The sequence below is a fragment of the Phaseolus vulgaris genome, chromosome 7 (assembly GCF_051622355.1).
Source record: "Phaseolus vulgaris cultivar YP4 chromosome 7, ASM5162235v1, whole genome shotgun sequence".
In the NCBI taxonomy this organism is placed as follows: domain Eukaryota; kingdom Viridiplantae; phylum Streptophyta; class Magnoliopsida; order Fabales; family Fabaceae; genus Phaseolus; species Phaseolus vulgaris.
This window is the reverse complement of record NC_143504.1, coordinates 6,884,426-6,906,083: the sequence shown is the minus strand read 5'-3', so window position 1 is coordinate 6,906,083 and position 21,658 is coordinate 6,884,426. Positions and strand designations below refer to the sequence as shown.

The 21,658-nt window shown below is 33.7% G+C and overlaps 2 protein-coding genes across 2 annotated transcripts; both read right to left on the bottom strand.

Moving 5' to 3' along the window:
- Positions 1-1,350: 1,350 nt before the first annotated feature.
- LOC137827464 (pescadillo-like protein) lies at positions 1,351-7,765 on the bottom strand. Its single transcript, XM_068633617.1, has 13 exons — positions 7,627-7,765; positions 7,004-7,089; positions 6,488-6,736; positions 6,277-6,402; positions 5,990-6,074; positions 5,805-5,915; positions 5,475-5,568; positions 5,093-5,382; positions 3,878-3,985; positions 3,658-3,779; positions 2,164-2,386; positions 1,859-2,059; positions 1,351-1,662 (listed from the first exon to the last, which is right to left on the bottom strand). Exons 1-13 carry the CDS (start codon positions 7,648-7,650, stop codon positions 1,576-1,578), a joined length of 1,806 nt encoding a protein of 601 aa, XP_068489718.1. The 5' UTR covers positions 7,651-7,765; the 3' UTR covers positions 1,351-1,575.
- An 8,464-nt stretch (positions 7,766-16,229) lies between these two features.
- Positions 16,230-18,981, bottom strand: TUB8 (tubulin beta 8). The gene is made up of 3 exons (XM_068635632.2): positions 17,966-18,981; positions 17,273-17,542; positions 16,230-17,162 (listed from the first exon to the last, which is right to left on the bottom strand). Exons 1-3 carry the CDS (start codon positions 18,357-18,359, stop codon positions 16,477-16,479), a joined length of 1,350 nt encoding a protein of 449 aa, XP_068491733.1. The 5' UTR covers positions 18,360-18,981; the 3' UTR covers positions 16,230-16,476.
- Positions 18,982-21,658: the final 2,677 nt, after the last annotated feature.

Genomic DNA, 21,658 nt, shown 5'->3' with positions numbered 1-21,658 from the left:
ATATTTTTATAAATATAAAAATTTATGAAGGTGAAATAAGAATATGATTAATTGATTAATTGAGTCAAAGTGGAATGTGCACAAACAAATATCAACTTGTACTATTCCTCTCCTACAGAGATTAATTTTTGTTGTTATCTCTCCTTAAGTACGCGCCCAAAAAAAAATGGCACTAGATAGAGACTTAGTATTTCACAAATATGAGAAAACTTCATTCATTCCTAACAGTACCTTCAATACCTTTACAATTCGTATGGCATATCACAATTTACGTATAGAGGTTAATGATAAGTAGGACTCCAACCTAATTTAAGCAAGTCTTCACTCAAACTTGGGGTTGTGTAGTGATAAGATAAGTAGAATTTTAATCTACCCAGTTGTTCAAGATTAATTAGGAAAATTAGGATATGGTTACTAACAAATAAGTTGGAAAATATCCCTCTCACATAAATATAGAGAAATTTTATCACAATCAAACCAAAATAAACATGGAACATGGAACAAATTTGTTGAGCAATATAATAAATTCTAATATAATAACTAGGACCAAAATAATAATTAATTCAAGAAATTAACGATAATATAAGAAAAAAAACTAGGTGGATCTTGCTTTTACCTAAAGAATTATAAAGTCCAAGAATATATGTAATTATAAATAAGGTTGGTAAGATCTACGAAAGAAGACACATTTAGTGCTCTAGCAAAAGAGGTTACCATGTCTATCATGAGACTGATAAAACTAGTTTTGCGTCACTTTAAATTATGACGAGGGATGCGTGAAAAATGGAATGCAGTTGTTAAAGTGGAGGAGTTTTCACAACAAACTCTCTTCAAAATTAATTAGTCCATATTGAATTAGAGGGGTGACAGAACAAGCATATCGCTTGAATTCAATTGGAGAATCATTATAAGGAATTAGCATATATACGATTTCATTACATTTAAGTTTAGGATTTAGGTTTAGCTTTTAAGTTATTGTTTAAAATAACATCCCTTTAATAATGCATAAATCGGGGAACGGTGGTCACATTGGAGATTGGACATTGCATCTATCAGTGAGAGTAAAAGGATAGAATTTGGAACGGAAACCAATTTTCAGGAGAAGTGTATGCATATGGGAGAGAAAACGAAAGTTGACAGAAGTAGAAACTCATTTCTTCCATATTTTCATGAAGTTTGTCTGGATCTTCATAAATAATTTTAAAAAATTAAAAAGATTACTTAGTAAACTAAATGGATTTTAGTTGCGAAGTTTGTAATTACCCTTATCCTGTGTAAAAGAAACTATACCCTAACACATTAAGTTTTCAGTTTCTTGGTATTTGAGTTCCATGTTCTCCCATCGAAAAATTCAACAAGACACCATTTCAATATTTAAACAAAACCTTATCCCAACATTAAATAGTCCCGGTGGCTTAACCCTAGTTAACCATGTTAAGGCTCAAACCAGATATATCTGTTACAAAAACAAAGGAGACTAGAATGAGTTCAACTAAAAATACTGCAAACAAAAATGAGCTACCCTTTTAAACCAGCAGCAGCTATAACACATAATAAAGTCAATGCAGCATCTCTTCAACTCCTTTGACTCTTAGCTTCATCTATTTTCTTTTTCCGTTGTTTAATGAGATCAGACTGAGCTTGCTTGCGTTTATTAGATATCTGAATGACATTTTTCAGAAACAAAAAAGGGGTGAGAAAACAGAATTCAAAACACAGACCTTCCAAGTCTACAGATTAAATTTAAACACAATCTGTCACTTTGCAATTAGGTCGTTACTTAAGAGAAAATAATGATACTATAATTGGAAAAGAGAACAAAAATATATTGTGCACGAGGAAAAAGAACAAAACTCACATGCATGGCTTCCAAGAGCTTCCTCTTTTTACGTGACATCATAAGTTTACCCATGTCATCATCAGCATTTTCTTCAACATGGACAACTGATTCTCCAGTCTGTACCTCTCCAGAAGTTTCTTTAGAATCTGCTGAAGTGTATGTAACGCCTTTAAGTTCCTTTTTCAAATCATCGTGGTATTGCTGCTCCAGAATCATCATCTGCATTGCATTCATTCAAAATTTTAAATACTTCAGTGTCAGTAAACAAAAAAGGATCACCGTTACGATGCAATGCAACCTTTTTCTTCTCAGAACATCCATACCTTTTGCTTTCTTTGAGCTGCATCATTAGCCTCCGCTCGGCCTTTAATACCTTCAACCAGAAGATTTTGAGGATCTTCCAGATCTTCATTCCCAACACCTGGAAGTGGAAGGACGTCCTTTTTAGCAGCAGCTTGCAAGTGTTTAATTGTCTTTGCATAATCTGGAATGTATGCTCCTTCTTCGTCATAATTAATAAAAGGTGACAAGTGTGGTGGAGGGATCCTGTTACCAAAAGAAACACATTAGCCATGAAAGATAAGAAAATCAAATAGGCTTTCTTTAGCATACATATACTTTTCTTTAAATTTAACACGTGTCTGCAGAAGTGTATGAAGTTTTAAACTAATTTTATACTTTACATAAACCCAGCAGATAGAGGCTTCATTATTAATTAATTAACGCTCATACATCAAATGAGAATTAATTTTACTAAACTACACAATACACCCCTATCATTTTAATACAAATCACTCTTTCATTGTATACAATAAGTTATTCATCCAAGTTCCAATATCACATCAAATAAGAATTAACATAGATCAGTTTTCTAACTTAAAAGTAATTTTATCACTTTTTTTTTGGTACATCAGGGGAAAAACACTACATAGCTAAGCTGAGCCCAACTTCCTACTAAAGGTAATCAAGGCTTTCATCATGAGGATTCTGACTAAAAAGATCCCAAATCTGATTTGTAGACCCCCACCCAACAAGAACATCAGTCAGAGCATTATCATCCTGAAAAATATGCATCAAAGGACAACTCTAGTCTCTAAACATGAGATCTTTGACACTTTTTAATTATCTACTTTAGCAAAATATAATTCAAATAATAAACATAATGCTAGCATATAGACACTCTTACAAGCTAGTAAATTCATTTTTTAGTATACTCCTATTAAATAGAGGCTAAAATGCAATCCTGCCCATAATTTCTTCTAGCAGAAGAATAATTTTGAAACTTCAAAGTAACTATTCACTCGTAAATATGTTGGGACCTATCTATTTAAAGAAAATAAAACACTACAAATTGCAAAATCCACAAGGTTTATGGCAGAAACTGGGAGTGTGACTACACATTAGAAAGACGCATATGTGGTTTCTATCTTCTTCAAATTTAGATAATAAATATTTTAATTAGGATCAAATTCATCAGACAGATAATAGATGGAATGCCAACATAGATAAACATGGTTCCGCAGAAAGATATCATGATCCCTTGTAGAGAAAACTTAATTTCCAGAGACAGATAAAATAGCACATTCCTACCAAGACCATTACTACAACCAATAAGGGTTCCACTATGGACCAAAAAACAAAAAGATGCAGAGATAACACAACTTCGATTACTGAAGCATAAAGACACAGAAACTCGTTTTCTGACGGGTAATAATATTAAAGTTGTATACATTGTTAGAGAGAAGTTGTATTTGTAAATTACTACCATCACCACCAAACAAAAGCTTTATAAGAAACAAAACTGGATTAGAAATTACCTTCCCACCAAATAATTATCAGTTGGCAAAATAATTTGTGCATTCACACAGTCATATACCCACTGTGGTTGAACGTAATCTCTTGAGAGGAACCTATGTCCTTGTGTTTCCCTGTCAACAATCTAAACATATGAAAGTAGTAGCTTAGCAAACCTAAAAATAGGAAGGCAAGAAATATAAAACATAAGGACGCCTAGAAGATGGCAGCTTAATCACAAACCTGATGAGTGATGCTCTGATCGGATTCCCCAAAAGGTGCACCTTCTCCCTCCCAAGAAACTATGCCCCCAAAAGCAGGAATAACAAAAAGCAATGATTCCCTTGGTACCTGAATAATTAGACCAAAACAAAATGCAGGCAACGTCAAAACTACACAACCACTTCCAAACACTCAAACCGGAAGTTAAAAATCAAGCAATCTAGAACCAAAGTCCAATAAGAAGTATTGTGCTATATGCATATACATGGATCATATGAGATCAATCTAAAAAATATTAATAAGAAAAAATATTATATAAATTGTCCAAGAAGCAACACAGCACACAAATTCACATTATAAATCGTAACAAATGTCAAAGTATTTAAGAAATAGCTCCTTTGTTTCCAGCAAAAATAAAGCGAATTCTTTAAGAGAATCTCTGTCTTGGTAAGTTTAGGAGAGAGGAGACGCTCTAGCAAGGGTTTGAAATGGGTACAAACATATAACTTTCGTCCACTGAAAGTCCACTAGTAAGAACCAAACCAAGGAACTTGAGAACAAAATTTCAATCTTAAAGATTGAGACAGTTTGAGCCAACAACCTTACTGTCCTAATTAAGACAAGATTTACCCATCATACTGTCATCTAATAAAAAACAATAGCCATTTAAGTTCTAAGACAAACTTCTATTTGATGAGGCAATATTCCCCAACTGTTTTACGAAAAGTGAATATATGCATGTCTGTGTGGAATTACTCGAGTGAGAAACTTGGTTGTTGCAAGAAAAGAGAATAATGGATATATTTGATGTTATTAGAGCCTCTTTTAAATGATCATGTTATTCCAACTTTTAATCTTGACCATTGGCACAAAGTTCTAAGGTCCTATAGTGTATGTATGGTAACACAGAACTCAGTGATTTTCTGAAGCAACAAATTGTTGCTTTTGTGATGATTTCAACATGATTTATCCTAACTCCAATCCAAACACATCAATAGTTCTTACGTTCTTAAAGTGAAAATACATTATGTGTTACATGTTATTAGCTTAGTTTAACTGCTCAAGACATGCTCCCAATTATTACCATCACTAATTTCTATCTCTTGGGTACTATTTATTTTATTTATTTTTTGGGAAAAAAAATTGAAATGTTATTTAGTACTATGAGCACAAATTCCCAGCTATTGACCGAATGTACATTTAAATAGTGGTGCTAAATCCATCACAAGGTCTTACCTCCCTGCTTAGGAAGAATTTCACATTTTTAAAGAGCTTTTTACATTCTTTTGTATTTTGATCCTCCTCGTCTTCACCAGTAACTTCCTCAACAAGGTGCATTAGAGCACCAGGTTCATTAGAAGGAAGTTGATGCTGAAGTTGAGCAAGTCTTAGTTCAGATTTTTCCTTTCCAGTCTCTGCCTCTTTTTGCTTGGTCTCCAACTGTTCTGATTCAGCTTGAGAAGCTTCAGAATTCACAACAGAAGGTCCAGTATTGGCACTGACATACCTTGACAGAGCATATAGATCTGCATGATTTGAAGAGAAATTTGATTACCAGATACAATAAATAACTAATTAAAATTTTCCATAATTCCATTTAAGTTGAGAAAAATGGTACCTGCAGCCAGAGCTTCCAGCCGAGGATCAAGTATTGGGGGGTACTTCAAATTTATAGAATGATAGAGGCGAAAATTGACAAAACTAAGAAGAGGCTGCGTCGATATAGAAGATTAAGAAATTAATAAAAGTCAGTATAACAAATATATGGATGACTATAAAGGCTTACGAGAAGCATGTCCAGATAGCTAAATTTGGTTTTGGTTAGCGCATGATGCTGACACAACACCAAAACTTATTTAAATTAAATATTACATGATTAAAATATACAGACCTTTAATCCTGTTAATTGGAATGACAAGAAATATGTAAAAAAGAATATGTAACTAACCTCATATAATTGCAGAAAGTTTAGCATGGTAACGACGTCAACATCATCAGTTACAACCTGTTGTAGTGAATGAGGAGTTAACCATGTTATCATCTGACCCTCGACCTCAGCCTGCACAAATAACAACATCAATACATAACATACAATTAAGACTAATGAACATTGATAACTGCCAAAATTGGTACCTGGTAGTATATGCCTTTCACAGATACAAATGTTTTTCTTAACTTATGAGTTCGAGATATGAATGCTTGCCATTCATGTGCCAATCTGCCAAACCAGTAAGCAATGAGAATAAACACAGAAGATAAAAATCCTGTAAGCATAAAATGCAAGAACACACTGAAGACATTTAGCAGAATCTATTCCTCGTATCTTTTAACTGCTTATTTTCAAAGGAAAAATAAAGCCACAGAGGCTGCTTTCCTCATTATATATTAATCCTTTGCTTTTCAATATTCCAAGTTCGTACCTTCGACATTTATGGACACACTCAACATCAATTTTTTTACTCTCCGATGCAGGTAGTGCTGCAAAAAGGTGCACCATTGTAAGGCAATCATCCAATTCTCCAAGGGCATCCACAAACCTCGGGTACCTATAATTCACAAAAAAAATTAATTAAGAAGGAAATTCATCACCAGTTACCATATATAAATTAAAATTAACAAAATCAAACAAACCTCTGCCGTATAATCCTATCTATCTTGGGTTTGGGCGTTTTCTCCCGCAGCCTGTTTGCACGTTCAAGGTTTTTCTTTGCCTCAGCTTTCTTTATCTTTCTCTCATGCACTCTTATAGCTCTATGTATTTCAACCAAAGGCTCATGATGAAGGAAGGCAATATCTTTCACATGGTAATAAGTCTGATGAGTTCCCTTGAACTTCTTCTTAGGCTCTCGGGGGGTTACACCTTTCAAAATACATAGTTTCCTAAAATTTATAAAAGCCAGTATTAGAATCAAAGTCTTTATCAAATCTTCTTTTCCAAAATGTTTCACAATTACTAAAGATGCAAATTCCAATGATATCAGATCTGTAAGGATAGAAGATATAAATTATCCAGACAAGATCCAGACAAGTGATTTTCATCTGAAAGGCAGCATCCTTCTCCTCCAAAGTATTGAAGGACAAAGTTCATCCAACAAGAGCAAGTTAAATTAATATACACAAGGGCATGTTTTTCTTTCTGTATAGTACCTGAAAAGGGGTAGACTGATTTGAAGCTGCTTGAGTGCCTGTGACCTGATGACAAACTTAGCAGCATTTCCCTCCTTTTTCTTCCCCTGCAAGACAAAACAACAACAATAAGCTTTTACCGCTGCTACATTCTTGATTTTGATACAAGTTTTGGATAAATATTCTCAGGAATTGTTGATTCCTGGGAATATAAAATGTTCATGCTTTCCTTGCTTCTTATTCTTAAGGAAAAAACGTATATGTATTATATTTTTCGGGGAATGAAAGTTATTTTGTACAGCAACTATCTACTACCACTCATTCATCGAAATACGAGTCCTGATATTACATCTCGAAACAAAGGCCCTTAACCAGAAAAACAAGAAAAATGTTAACTTTTTTACATAAATTTGTTACTGTAAATGAATAGCTACAACTGAAGTATTACGGATTCCAAATTTTCTCACACCGAAACAACAATCACATCATGGGTATCACCGAAAAAGAAAAAAAACACAAGCCACGAAACAAATTACGAAACGAGAAGCAAATTAAGAAAGTTATGCTAAAAAGGAGAAGAATACATTAGATGAAGGCATAAACAAATAGAGAAAGCGAAAGCGAAACGCGCAAGCAGTACTCACCGGGGGTCTGTAGTGTTTCACCATTGTTGTAGCTGCTGCGGTTGAGAGGTTGAGAGAGGAGCTGAGTGCACAAAACAAGGATGCAGCGCTCACACAATCTTAAGAATTAGGGTTTAACAAATAAATATTTGAAATATACAAATATATATAATTAGATTTTAAAATAGACACCTATTTGTTTGTGTATATAAATTATAATTTATATTTGGGAATAAAGATTTATATTGCGATACTATATTCCTTTAATCATTGGTAAAGTATTTAAATTTTAAAATAGAGAAAAACTGATTGTAAGAGATAAACCATGCTTAATTTAAAATAAATAAATACATGAATAAAGATAAAAAAGAAAAGGTCACTCTTTATGGTTAATTTTTTTAATATTATTATTTATAAAAAAAAATTATGACAGTAAAAATAAAAGAGTAAATAGAAAATAGAAAAACTTTATGAAACCTTTTTTATAAATTAATTTCTATATAAGAAAATTATAAATAATGAAGAAATTTATTTAATTTGTTTTCTCTCCCAAAGTTTGTATGACTGAAAAAATATTGTGTTTACAAAATAAGAATTGCAGTTAAAAAATAATTAACAAAAATTAGGTGATTCTACATGAAATTTTAGTAATATACACCATTCACAAGCACACTTCTTGGTTTTTAAATAAAATTTAAAATTATTTCATTTTACTTAATAGAATTATTTTAATTAAATTTTTTATTTGTTATTCAAATAATGCATCATAAAAACATTTCAAAACATTTAAAAAAAATATTTATCCAAACGTAATATAAATTTATTCTTTACAAATTTGAAATTAATACCAAATTGATTTCAAAAATAATTGTTATACTGCATCAAAAGAATAGTTAAAATCAACATAAAAATAAAGCGAATGTTTCAAGGTAATAATAAATAAACTCTTGAATTTTAAGTTTTAAGCTAATGAACTAATTTGACAGATTATAAGTTTTTAATAAAAAATGGTCTTTTAAAATAAAAATATATTATTGCATAATTGTAAATTTTAGATATTTCAAATATTAATTAACTTAGTATTTATATTTATATTTTTAGAAAATTTTGTATATGTATATGTATTAATTTTATTTCTTATTTAAATTATTTAAACTGATTATTATTATTTAGATTTAATTATTATTTATTTAAATTTAATTTTTATTTATAATTACATTAAATTTTTTACCAATTTTATTATATGTAATTTCTTATAGTATCATGTAATAAAATATTAGTTACTTGAATTTGTAATGTTAATTATTTTTTAATTTATATAAAAAATATAAAGTATACTAATAAATTCTAAAAGTAGTATAATAATTAAATAAATATTAATATTTTTTATATTAACTTTGAAAAAAATAATATAAAAAATGTATTAAAATATAAAATAATAGTGGTAGAAAATTAAGCAATTTACAAATTCTTTGAAATATACTTCGTAAATTGTAATGGTGAACCCTACACTAAGTTATAATATAGTTAAAAATAGTTAATAACTGTAAAAATTATGTATTGTTTTCTTGAATATTTAATCCACATTATTAAATATTTGAAAAGTTTTCCACTTAAATTGATTAGACTTATATATATTATTTTATTGGTTTAAATGATTTAAAGAATGCGAAATCGTCTCCCTAAATATGACTTTTGTATAAAGAAAATAGTATTTATATGACTATTAAGACTATAAATGAATATGTCAAATCTTCTGAAAAATCCTTTAAAAAATCCATGAACAATGATATATTTTTAAAACTAATATTCTTGCTACCTTTGTCTAGATTTTTAGAGGTAGTATATGAGAGAGTTTGTTGGTGAGTCTTTTTTTTTTCATGGGTGTTCAATTAGAATTTTTGCTAAATTTATGGTCATTGTTATTAAACAAACTCAACAAGTTTGGTATTGTTGTTTATGATTAGATAGTAATTCTATCCTAATATGTCTAGCTTTTTCTTACATGTATTTATATCTGATTTCTTGGACTATACGTAATAGATAGAATACATGTTTGTTTTTCTATAAAATGATTGAGTTTAAAGTCTCATGCGTTTGTAGGAAGGATAATCATTATGTTGATAAGTTTGTCACTATAGATTTGCTTAACCAGCTTTGAGTTTGTTTGATATTCTAGTTTGTCACAAGTCTTTACTTATATTTTTTCCATAATAGGTGTTAAATCCCGATGTATAGTTTTTTCTAGGTTATAGGAAGTTATTTTGTATTATTTTTTGTATGAGTTTGGTCTAATTTCGATGTTTGTTTATTTTCCTTTTCTATCTAATGGATTGTTTCATGTGATTACAAATGATTGCTGATCTTTGGAGTGTTACCCTAGGTTTCATAGTGATGTTTAACATCAATTTTAAAAATAAACTATAGAAATTATGTTATTATGTTATAAGTAATTATTATAAATTTTAAATATTATTTATATGGTAATGTAATGATGGGAGCCCGACGAACCACTTTATCCCAGAGACCGTCTAATCGCATAGAATGAATGCACAAGGTACATTAAGAAGATGTGCGACAAATCAGGTAATTTCATTTAAGTAATGGTACACATTAAATTCGATCCATCGAGATAGTCCATACATTATAAATAAGCATGATTATACAAACATAAGGTACATTTTTATCATTATATTAACCATACTCATACATAGTACTTACTTGATCGTCAAATAGAGCCTTTTGCAAGTGCACTCTTGACCGAGAGCTAAAGAATTAACACAAGAAGAGGAGAGGAAAGGCACGGCAATAGAGTGTTAATTTTTCAGTCAATGGTAAATACTATATAGACCTTATACAAGTACAATTAATAATATTTATTTATCATAATTTATACATAAAATTTAATATTTACCATTGTATATTACTTAATCATCCAAGTCTTCTAGCATTAATACAACTTACAACGAAAAAAAATATCTTTAATTTTTTAAATTTTTTTTTGTGTGATTAAAAACAAATATATATATATATATATTTGAAATATTTAAGAAAAAATAACTAAAACAAATTGATAAGAGATTATAATGTTAATTTAATCTTTAAGGTAGAAAGGGTATAAACAAATCAAGATTAAGTTTAGTTTGAATAGAAAAACTCAAATACGTGCCACTTCATTTAACCTAATACTTGAATTTAACTACTTAAATATTTAACAAATACTGTGTTGAAATATGCAAATACTATTTCTACAACAATACGTTCCGTCTTAATTTTCATCTTTCGACTTTGATCTTGGAAATTTATTCTCATTTCTTCATCCATTATATACTACTCTCACATTTTTTTATTTCGCTTACATAAAAAAATCTTTTATTTATTTTTAATATTGTCAATGAAGTATTTAATAAAATACAAACTATTAAAGTTTTCATAATTTTTAATCAATATAACGTTCTTCAATTATAAAAAATGCTTTAGAATTGAAACCCGTTTTCTAAATCATACAAATGTAACATGGGGTAATGAAGGTTGTTCCCCGCACCTCCATAATTTCTCTTGCCATAGGTAGCAAAAAGACCATTTTATAAATTATATCATCTGAAAATATTTTATATTTACACATTCTTAATTGTATAATCTAAATAGTATTTATAGATCCAAAAATACACCATAATCAAGAAATAATTCAGAAAGACCATTGAAATAGAATAAATCGGCGTCCATCGTGGAACAAGTAAAAATTAGTCTTGTATCCACAATATATAAGCAAGCATACTTTTGAAGAAAAAAGCAAACAACGTTATGAGGAATTTGAGACAAGGCACTCTGGAAAAGGAAGGAAGCAACACACCTTCCTTGCAACAAATCATGAAAACCATGTGGGAACTTCAACGTGAAAACATGGAAACGAGAAGGCAAGTAGACGAACTTCAGGTTGAACAAGAGTTTTTGTGCAAAGAATCATGACAGAGGAGGAGAGACTATGAGGCAAGGTCGAAATGTCCCATCGATTAATGGAGGAAGCCATGAAAGCACTATAGGATTTGCATAAGGTTAGCGAGGAATTGAGACAATCCTCCCGAGATCAAACAACGCGACAGGCAGTGGTTGACCCATGTCCAGTACACACACAAGAAGACCCCAAACCTTTATCCCAGACGATTATGGAAGAGAAAGTTCCCTCCCATTTTATGGTGCCCAAAATTACCCCCTCCTCGAGAACTAGAGACTTGGAGAGTCACCTCAAGGCGTTTCGCCCCCAAATATCATCTTTGGTGGCTTGAATTTCATTCGATGCAAGATGTTTGTAGGTACATTCATAGGAATGAACTTGCAATGGTTCATTGGAATTTCTAACGAGTCTATCACTTTGTTTTGAACCTTTGCTAAGATGTTTGTGGAGTAGTTTGCTGCAAATAAGGTGAAACCACTGCGAATAGCTGACCTTTTTGACATTATGCAACAAGAGGGAAAACCCCTCAAAGCCTATCTCAACCATTTTTGTCATATACCGGTACACATCCAACAATCAAACGAGTAGACTATTTTTTATGCTTTTGTGAAAAGACTTTGTGTGAATCCCTTCTACGAGTCCTTACTTTGTAACAATGTCGAGTCCATGACAGTGGTATGAAATTGTGCCTCTACTCACATTGAGGCTCAAAAAGTCACAAACAATTAAAATACAAGGGTAACATTCAAGAGGTCGGGTCGAAGGTCGTCGAAACCCTTAACGAAAAGCGATACATCTCATACGTGACTCAGCGAAGCAGCAAAAAAAAGGGAGAAACCTACTTACCCATCGTTTATCGTTCCTCAAAGACATCTCTTGGCCCACCTAAAGATATCTAACAAGTTAAAATTCCCTCAAATGATTGATCCCGCCTTGGTACATCATTGGGATGATTGGTGCGAATTTCATCAAGCGCACGAACATGACACAAAAAGTTGTTGTGTGCTGGTTGCCCAACTTACCAAACTAGCGAGGAACATATTCTTGAAGTATTATGTGAGCTCGACTAAAGAGGGAGAATATACTTCGAACACCCATCTTGGGAAACTTCACATGTCTCTGAGCATAAGACTCCCCATCTTGGGAAGTTTCAATACTATATCGAGAGACTTTTCGAGTGGGGGAATGACCACCTCGAGCCAAAAGTGTCATGCTTGATCGATGTTATCTTTGAGACTCGCAAATTCGACCCGACTCTAGCCGTTTGCTTTTCATTGACAAACTTGGAAGATGTTGTCCCAAACGAAGATGAACCAATAATCTTATATGTCATCACCATGGGACAATGTGCATCGGGTTATGATAGAGCAAGGGAGCTCAGTCGATGTCATGTTCTAGGAAACTTTCATGGGCCTCCAAATCCCACAAGACCAGCTAAAATTGTCTGATAATATTTTGGTAGGATTTTCAAGAGAACATGTAGAAGTCTAAGGATATGTAGAGTTGTGGACTACTTTATCGGGTGGGGAGGCAACGATAACAATTGTGGTCAACTATATCGTTGTAAGTGTCCCATCCTCCTACAACATGTTATTGGGTCAACCTTCACTAAATCGATTAGGCAAAGTTATCTATATCGTACATCTTAAAATAAAGCTTCCCACCCCAGACAAGAAGGTCATTTACCATGAAAGTTAATAAAAAAGTAGCAAGAAAGTATTATAAGAATAACATGAGAACATGTCGAGGAAGTTACACCATAGTAATTGTAGTTGAAGTTCCTAACATTGAGACTGACCCCGAGTAGCATGCAGTGAAAGATACCCTCGAGCTTGTGGAGATACTCAGGAGATAGTGTTGGAATGAAAAGAATTTCAATGTTGGTGCCTCCTCGAGTGAAGCGCTTAAAGAAATACTAATAAGAAATATGAATGCTTTTGCATGGTCAGCGGTCGACATGTCAGAGATTGATCCCAACTTCATATGTCAGCACTTGACCATTAACCCAAATGCAAAATTGGTTGTCCAATAGAGACGAAAGTTCAACAAGGATAAGCGATTGGCGATCCATGAGGAAACTAAGAAGCTTGTAAGTGTCACCACATTAGGGAATCCAATACCCTGATTGCCTGCCAACGTGGTGGTGATGGTTAAGAAGGCAAACGAAAAATGGAGAATGTGTGTCGATTTCACATATTTGAACAATATTTGCTACAAGGATTCATATCCATTGTCCACAATAAATGTTTTGGTTAATAATGCTTTAGGGTGTGATCTTCTCAATTTCATGGACATTTTTTCGAGTTATAACCAAATACAAATGCACCATGTGGAGGAGGATAAAATGGTGTTCATGGCTGAGAGTCCCCACAACTATTGTTACAAGGTGATGTTGTTTGGTCATAAGAACGTAAAAGTGATCTATCAATGTCTAATGGATTGGATACTAGGTCGGAGTATGCAGGCTTATATAAATGACATGGTAGTCACTTTTGTGACGCCTGAAAACCAGTGCTTTAATCTCAAAGAATTGTTCAAAACGATCGGGCAATATCAACTTAATCCTAACTCATAAAAAATGTATGTTTGACATCCGAGCAGGTAAGTTCATTGGCTCTTTACTAATGTAGAGGGGGATAGAGGCAAACCCGAACAAGTGTTCGACCATCATCAACATGCGATGACTTGCTAATGTGAAGGAGGAGCAACGACTTATTGGAGGATAATTACTTTATCGTGATTCCTTTCGGCAAGTGGTGAGAAGGGATTCCCTTATTTCCAATGCTTTCAGAGAAATGATCATTTCGTTTGGACAGAGTAATGTGAAGAAGCATTTCTAGGGCTGAAGCAATATTATCAAATTTGTCAGTCCTTGACAAATCCATGCCAAACCTCCCCATATACCTCTATATCATGGTCATTGAGCCATCAATTCGATGATAGTCCAAGACATTGACAAATGTCAAAAGTCAATCTACTTTGTGAGCAAAGGTGTTGAAACACGTTACTGGATGATTGAATAGGTGCTCTAGTCGTTGTCTTCACCACTCGACCACTTTAACACTATTTTTAGAGTTTCATAGTAGTAATAATGATTGATCTTCCTAGCAGGCAGGTCCTCAACAAGCTAGATATTGTAGGAAGAATGGTTAAATGAGTGGTGGAGAACCTTGGGGACCAATAAATAAAAGGATAAACATTGACCGACTTTGTTGACAAGTTAACTTTCGCACATACCCCAACTCTACAAAAAAATACAAGATGGATATTTGAAAGGGAGTAGAGCTATATAATTTTAGAAAGATTCGACGAAGTTCTACTTGAACCGTCTCTCTGCTTCTCCTTTAAGGCGAGCAACAACTAAGAATGAAGATTTGATACTAAGAATGTCACTCACAAGAAAAATGGATTTTCACCATTTGACGCCTAAAAGTGACTCGCAACTAGTGATAGGACAGAGTCATCAATGGTTTTCAAGTAAAAGACCCTAATTTGGCCTCATATCTCAAATATGTGAAGTGTGTGGCCAAGTTGTTCTCCACTTTTAAGCTCGTTCACATGTCGAGTGAGCCAATTCGATGGTTGATATGCTATTTAAGCTTGTGAGTTACCAAAGGAGGCTCGTATCATTGTCATACAAAGACGTTAAGGGCCTTGTGGGTAACCATTAGTGACTCAGAAGGGAAACATGTCAACGTTATGCAGGTTTCAGGTTAAGTACATGGATGATCGTATCATAGATGAAGAGTGTTGTCGGCAATCTCGACCTTACACATTGGTTCATCTAACTCATACACTTGTACCCTCACATCTTCCTCATCAGTCTTACTCAAGGCATGTAAATTCTCGCAATGACCTAAGCTTCTTCGCATAAGTGTACCCAAAAGTTTTCCTCAAGAAGTCCATTTTGACCCAAGGATATTCGGTATTATAAGCTCTGACCATCAAAAATGACAATAAAGACACAAGCTTTATTCAAACAACAAATAGCCCACAAAACTTCAAGGAAAACAGAGTCCACAATCACAGAATACGAAAGGTCTCCTCGTAGAGTTCTCGCTCGAAGTAATAATCAAGACCAAATGAAGAGAAGATTTGACGTACTTTCAAGAGTGAGTAAAAGATGAAGTCATTGAGAGTTACATCGTTTCCCACACTAGGAAAATGTGGCGACGAGCTTGGAAAGTTTTAGAATGTGCCTAAACATTTCATATGAGAAGTTAAGGAGGTTACGAGACATTACATAGACATCTCGTGTAAAAACAAATGAAATATATCCTTTCAAAGAAAGGCTCATGAAGCAAAGCGGTACTCAAATGACAATTCTGAAATATATCCATAGATCTGTATGGAAAGATGTTTTCTCTCAATACCCCCAGATCGATCCAGTCTGGGATCTTCAGAAATATTTTTTTATCATTCTGCTTTACTTGGAAAATCTGAGCCTAAAAATAAAGAAAAAGTTTAACGTGCAAGGGATCAAAATTTTATTTTATTTTTTTATTTGTGACTGCCTCAAAAACAGAACAAAGAATTTCATCGCACTATCCACAATAGTGCAATAAACCTTACACAGAAGGTTTGTAAAATTTGGACCACAGAAAAACGGTGCCACCACCCTTTACACAAATTTACAAGTGTAACATACCAATTCCATCGATACAAGTGATGCAATATCCAAATATTTCAAGAATTATATATCATCTAGGTTTTCAATCTTCCAGAAATTAAAGGGCACCATGTTAATAATGAGAAAACATGCAGACATAAAATTCCTAAACTACAATAGCCACAAAGACGCAAGCGCCGCAAAACAAGCCAAAACCCCGAAAAAGGTATTCAGGACAAATCACAACATTACATAACATCACAACAAACACAAACAAGATCACCCACCAAGACAGTACAGCTACTGCTTAAGATTCCTCCTCTTCCTGAGCATCTTCTTCGTCTTCATATTCAAAACCCTCGTCGTCAGCAGTTGCATCTTGGTATTGCTGGTACTCCGAGACAAGGTCATTCATGTTGCTCTCAGCCTCAGTAAACTCCATTTCATCCATACCCTCTCCAGTGTACCAGTGCAAGAAAGCCTTTCTACGGAACATAGCCGTGAATTGCTCACTCACCCTCCTGAACATTTCCTGTATAGAAGTAGAATTCCCAATGAAGGTTGATGCCATTTTGAGACCAGTTGGGGGGATATCACAAACAGTGGATTTCACATTGTTGGGGATCCACTCCACAAAATAGGATGAGTTCTTGTTCTGAACATTGATCATCTGCTCGTCGACCTCCTTGGTGCTCATCTTACCACGGAACATTGCAGAAGCTGTCAAGTAACGACCATGACGAGGATCGGCTGCACACATCATGTTCTTGGCATCCCACATTTGTTGGGTCAATTCGGGTACGGTGAGAGCCCTGTACTGTTGGGATCCACGGGAAGTGAGAGGAGCAAATCCTACCATGAAGAAGTGCAAACGAGGGAAGGGAATGAGATTCACGGCGAGTTTGCGAAGATCTGAGTTGAGTTGACCAGGGAATCGAAGACAACATGTTACACCACTCATGGTGGCTGAAATTAGGTGATTCAGATCTCCAACTGTTGCAAAACAACGACAAATGCCCAACGTCAATCATAAAAAAAATCAGAGTGAAACCCTGTATGTAACATAACACAAAATAACAACAACAAAATTGAAATGAACTCACAGCTTGGAGTGGTGAGCTTAAGGGTACGGAAGCAGATGTCATAGAGAGCTTCGTTATCCAAAACCATGCACTCGTCTGCATTCTCAACGAGCTGGTGCACTGATAGAGTTGCATTGTATGGCTCAACAACTGTGTCAGAAACCTTCGGGGATGGGAACACGGAGAATGTGAGCATCATTCGATCAGGGTACTCTTCCCTGATCTTCGAGATCAAAAGTGTTCCCATTCCAGAACCAGTTCCACCACCGAGAGAGTGGCAAACCTGGAATCCTGAAAATACAAGCAAAAATAAAATTAGCAACCTAATAACCAAATGACACACATTCACAAAATTCAGCTCTAGACAAAAATTGCTGAAAAATTTAGTTCTCAATGCACACATATCATAACAAACAATTAAATATACGATATACTGAACAGCATTCATAGCTCACCATTTCCACTAATTTCACTCTCAAAAAGTAAAACAGAGAGAAAAACACAGCCAAAATCTTCAGCAATTGGCGCAGTCAATTAAGCTAAGCAATAGTACACTTCCAAATCATCAAAAGAAACACACGAGTTTTCAGATCAAGACACATACAGCATACACTAGCTTCACTTCTTCGTTAAAAAACAGAAACCATTGAATTTAACTCAAAATCATACAGAATCAACAACACAAAACCCTAAAGGAAGTTTGAGTAAAAATACCTTGAAGGCAGTCGCAGTTTTCTGCCTCCTTCCTGACAACATCAAGAACGGAATCAATTAACTCAGCCCCCTCGGTATAGTGACCCTTGGCCCAGTTGTTTCCGGCACCGGACTGTCCGAAGACGAAGTTATCTGGGCGGAAAATCTGGCCGTAGGGACCAGATCTGACGCTGTCCATGGTCCCTGGCTCCAGATCCATGAGCACCGCCCTAGGGACGAATCTCCCGCAACTCGCCTCATTGTAGTACACGTTCACTCGCTCCAGTTGCAACTCATTGTTCCCCTGGTACCTCCCGGTCGAATCAATCCCGTGCTCAGCGCACACCACCTCCCAGAACTTCGCTCCGATCTGGTTCCCGCACTGCCCTCCCTGGATATGAAGAATCTCACGCATCTTCGCTGAAAAACACGAGTTCCGGAATACACCAACGAGGAGAAAGAGAGAAGTGGAGCGCAGAAAGTAAAGTGAACACGTTAAGCCTCGTCTGTGACGAAGAAGAAGACGAAGAGCGTTTTATAGGACGGATTCGTGACGCCGTTAAGTGGGCCTGAGCAGTTAACGGGAGATTTGACGAGGCCGTTGGATTTAAGGGGGAATTTAAAATTTGAAAAGCGTACAGAAATTTTGAATCTTCTGAAGAAATGTTCCTCTGCGGTAAAGCTTATTTGTTCGTTGTATTTATCACCGTTAGATCCGTTTTAATTCATTTTGATCCGGCCACGTGGCGAATTTTTGATTCTGTGATGCTCCTTCCTGCCGTTAAGCGTGGAGGAGTGTGCCTGCTCTGACACGCTTCGGTTCGAGACAGAGAGGTTTTAAACGGAAGAGTAACGCTCTTTGCTGGCGCGTGATGTGACGCGCAGTGTGCATGTGGGAGCAAGTGGGGTATTGTTTTGGGTTTTTCGGCTTTGGGCCAGAGTGGCACGTGATTGCGGACTGCTTCATGTGATTCGCTCTTCTTTCTTCTAATTCTGTCTAGCCCTCTCAGGTAAACATTTATTCTTAATTTAAATATAAATATTTAAAGTGGCTTCAATTGAAATATATATTCACATATAATTTCTATTCAATTACGTATGAAACATGTCTATTTGCCATGTGAGTGCTTCTTCATCTTCACCCTTCACTGGTTTATCTCTAACACTAACTTTACTTTCTTTATCGTTTTTAAATTGCTTGCTTGGTGATGAAGCAAATAATCTTCTTCGCTTTCAAAATGCTTAAAAAATTGCCCTTAGTTGCCAAGTTTCTGTTTACTGTGTCTAGTTATGTCAATCAATTTTAGGTTTATTTGCTCTGTAACACTTCTTCTGAAATTAATATTCAAAACTGGTTTCAAATTTCTTAACTGGTCAAACATAAACGTTACTCATTTCAGGTTAATTAAGAGGCAGGTTTGACTCTATAATTAATTAATAACTTTATTTTAAGTCTGTTCAGATAATATTATTAAGATTAATGATTTGAGATATTATTTTTTTGGAGTTTCAAATTCTGTGAAACAGATTTTGTTTTGACCTTTATTATTATATTGTGATTCAGAATGAGACACACAGATTGAAATTATCTGTCTGAAAAATGCAGATAAGTGATGCTATTAATTTAGAAGAAGAAAAAAACAGAGCAAGATTTTGTAATGAGAGGTGTGGCTGATCATGTGTAGGGATTGAGAACTAATATTGATGCATTCTTTCAACCAAAATGTACTTTCATGTCTGCTTATGCAGCACTGCACTAAAAATTTGGATTAGCATTTCACATATGACACAGTGAAGTTTATGACAGAAATGGACCATGTTTGGATTGACATGCTTTTTAATATTGTCCTTTGATTCCAGCTATGATAAAAATGGCAGTTAGTGTACTGGAAGTTCCACCAGGGTGTGCAAACGTTTCTTTCACTCTAGCCAAAGATTGATGGTGGAGCCATTGAGAAAACCATGTAGGGTCCTTTTTGTGTGGATTTATAAGAATGGAAGCAAAGGAGTGATCCAACAGTAACATTAAGTGAGAGCAGAGGTAGTAATCACAAAACCCTTCATCACAAAGTCACCAACTTTTGCAAACTTTTTAAATGGATCCAATGCCCAACTACAAAACAATCATTATAAGACCAAGTTGGAGTGGTTTCATAACTTTATTATGCTACTAAATTGCTTAATTGAGTCTTCCTTCTTATAATTATTTTCTATGGTTATCTTTGGCAGATACATGTGGAAGCAAAGGCAAATGAGTGATGAGACATTAATTTGAGAATCTGGTTGCACTTTCTCATCAACTCGTACGTGACATAATAACTTACTATAGACATTTTCTGTGAGCATGCATGCTTTAATAACAAGCAATGTTTCCACATTCGTTTTCAATATATGTGAAATATGGCGCTATGTCTTAGTTCCTAAATCCAATCTTGGGTCAATTATATTCAAAATTTAGTTCACATTAAATAAAATTAAATTGTATTTTTTAATAAGAATAATCTAATTTCGTTTTGATCCAAATATTATATATCTTGGATACTTAACTTGAGATTGAGGTTTGTATCTCACCATCACATCATTCTCAATTTATTGGTTTGAAAGAGTTGACTCAATGATTTCTTGACTTAAAAATTGATTTTTTTTATGTTTATAGTGTATTTTAACTTTAAAATAATAATAATCATATTTTTATATAAAAAAATGATGTTTTAGAATTGTTTTTACTTAACTACAAATATTAGATGATATATATTTCTCAAACTTATTTCTTGATATTTAAGTAACACAATCCTGTATATTAGGGAAAGGTAATAACAACTAAAAACGAATTTAAGTATTTGGATTTTTGATGCTTTTTTCTATAAATAAATATTGAGTGATTGTATTTGGATAATTCATTTTTAATGTTTTGATTTATAGTTATTTTATAAACTTTCAACTATAACATTTTGGTATTTATGGTATGATAAGTAAAATTCATCCTATAAAAAGATGATAATAATGTTCTCACCTTACAAAATATCACGAAATCATGGACAATAATGAAAAAATAATGAAAAAGTAAGTCTAAATAAAAATGAGGTCCAACTATACAGAATATGTGAAGTGAAATACTACTGTTTTTACATTAAAAAAAATACAAGTAACTTCAACACATAAATAATGAAGAGCAACAACAAAATTTAAAAAACTTAAAAGATTTATGTATCTCGTTCGCAATTATTCAAATTTAAATTCAACATGGTACAACGAAATTACAACTTTTATTTTAGATAAATCATATATAACTCAATTTCACTATGTTGCACAATCCTAAAACTTGAAAGTTTGGCAAACTCACACAAATCATTTAAAAATATGTTAGAAAAAGTAGAAGTGCTAACATATTACACTAATTCAATAGTTTGAATGATAAGTTGTTCTTATAAGATCGAATTTTTTACAGATCGATTATTTGACTCTTCGACTTTTTTATTTAATTTCTAAATTGTTGTGCGTGGATAACATATAGATATGTTCTGACGTTCAAGTAAGACAAAGTTCAATTTGTAAACACGGGGTTATATTTTACATACCGTTTGACTTTGGGTGCTTCTATATTTATAGAGTTGTCTTAGATACTAAATGTTACAAAGAAGCATGTTGGGCTAAAAAAAAACTTGGTCATAACATATTTAAATATTTCGCAAAATCTTATATGAAACTTACCAA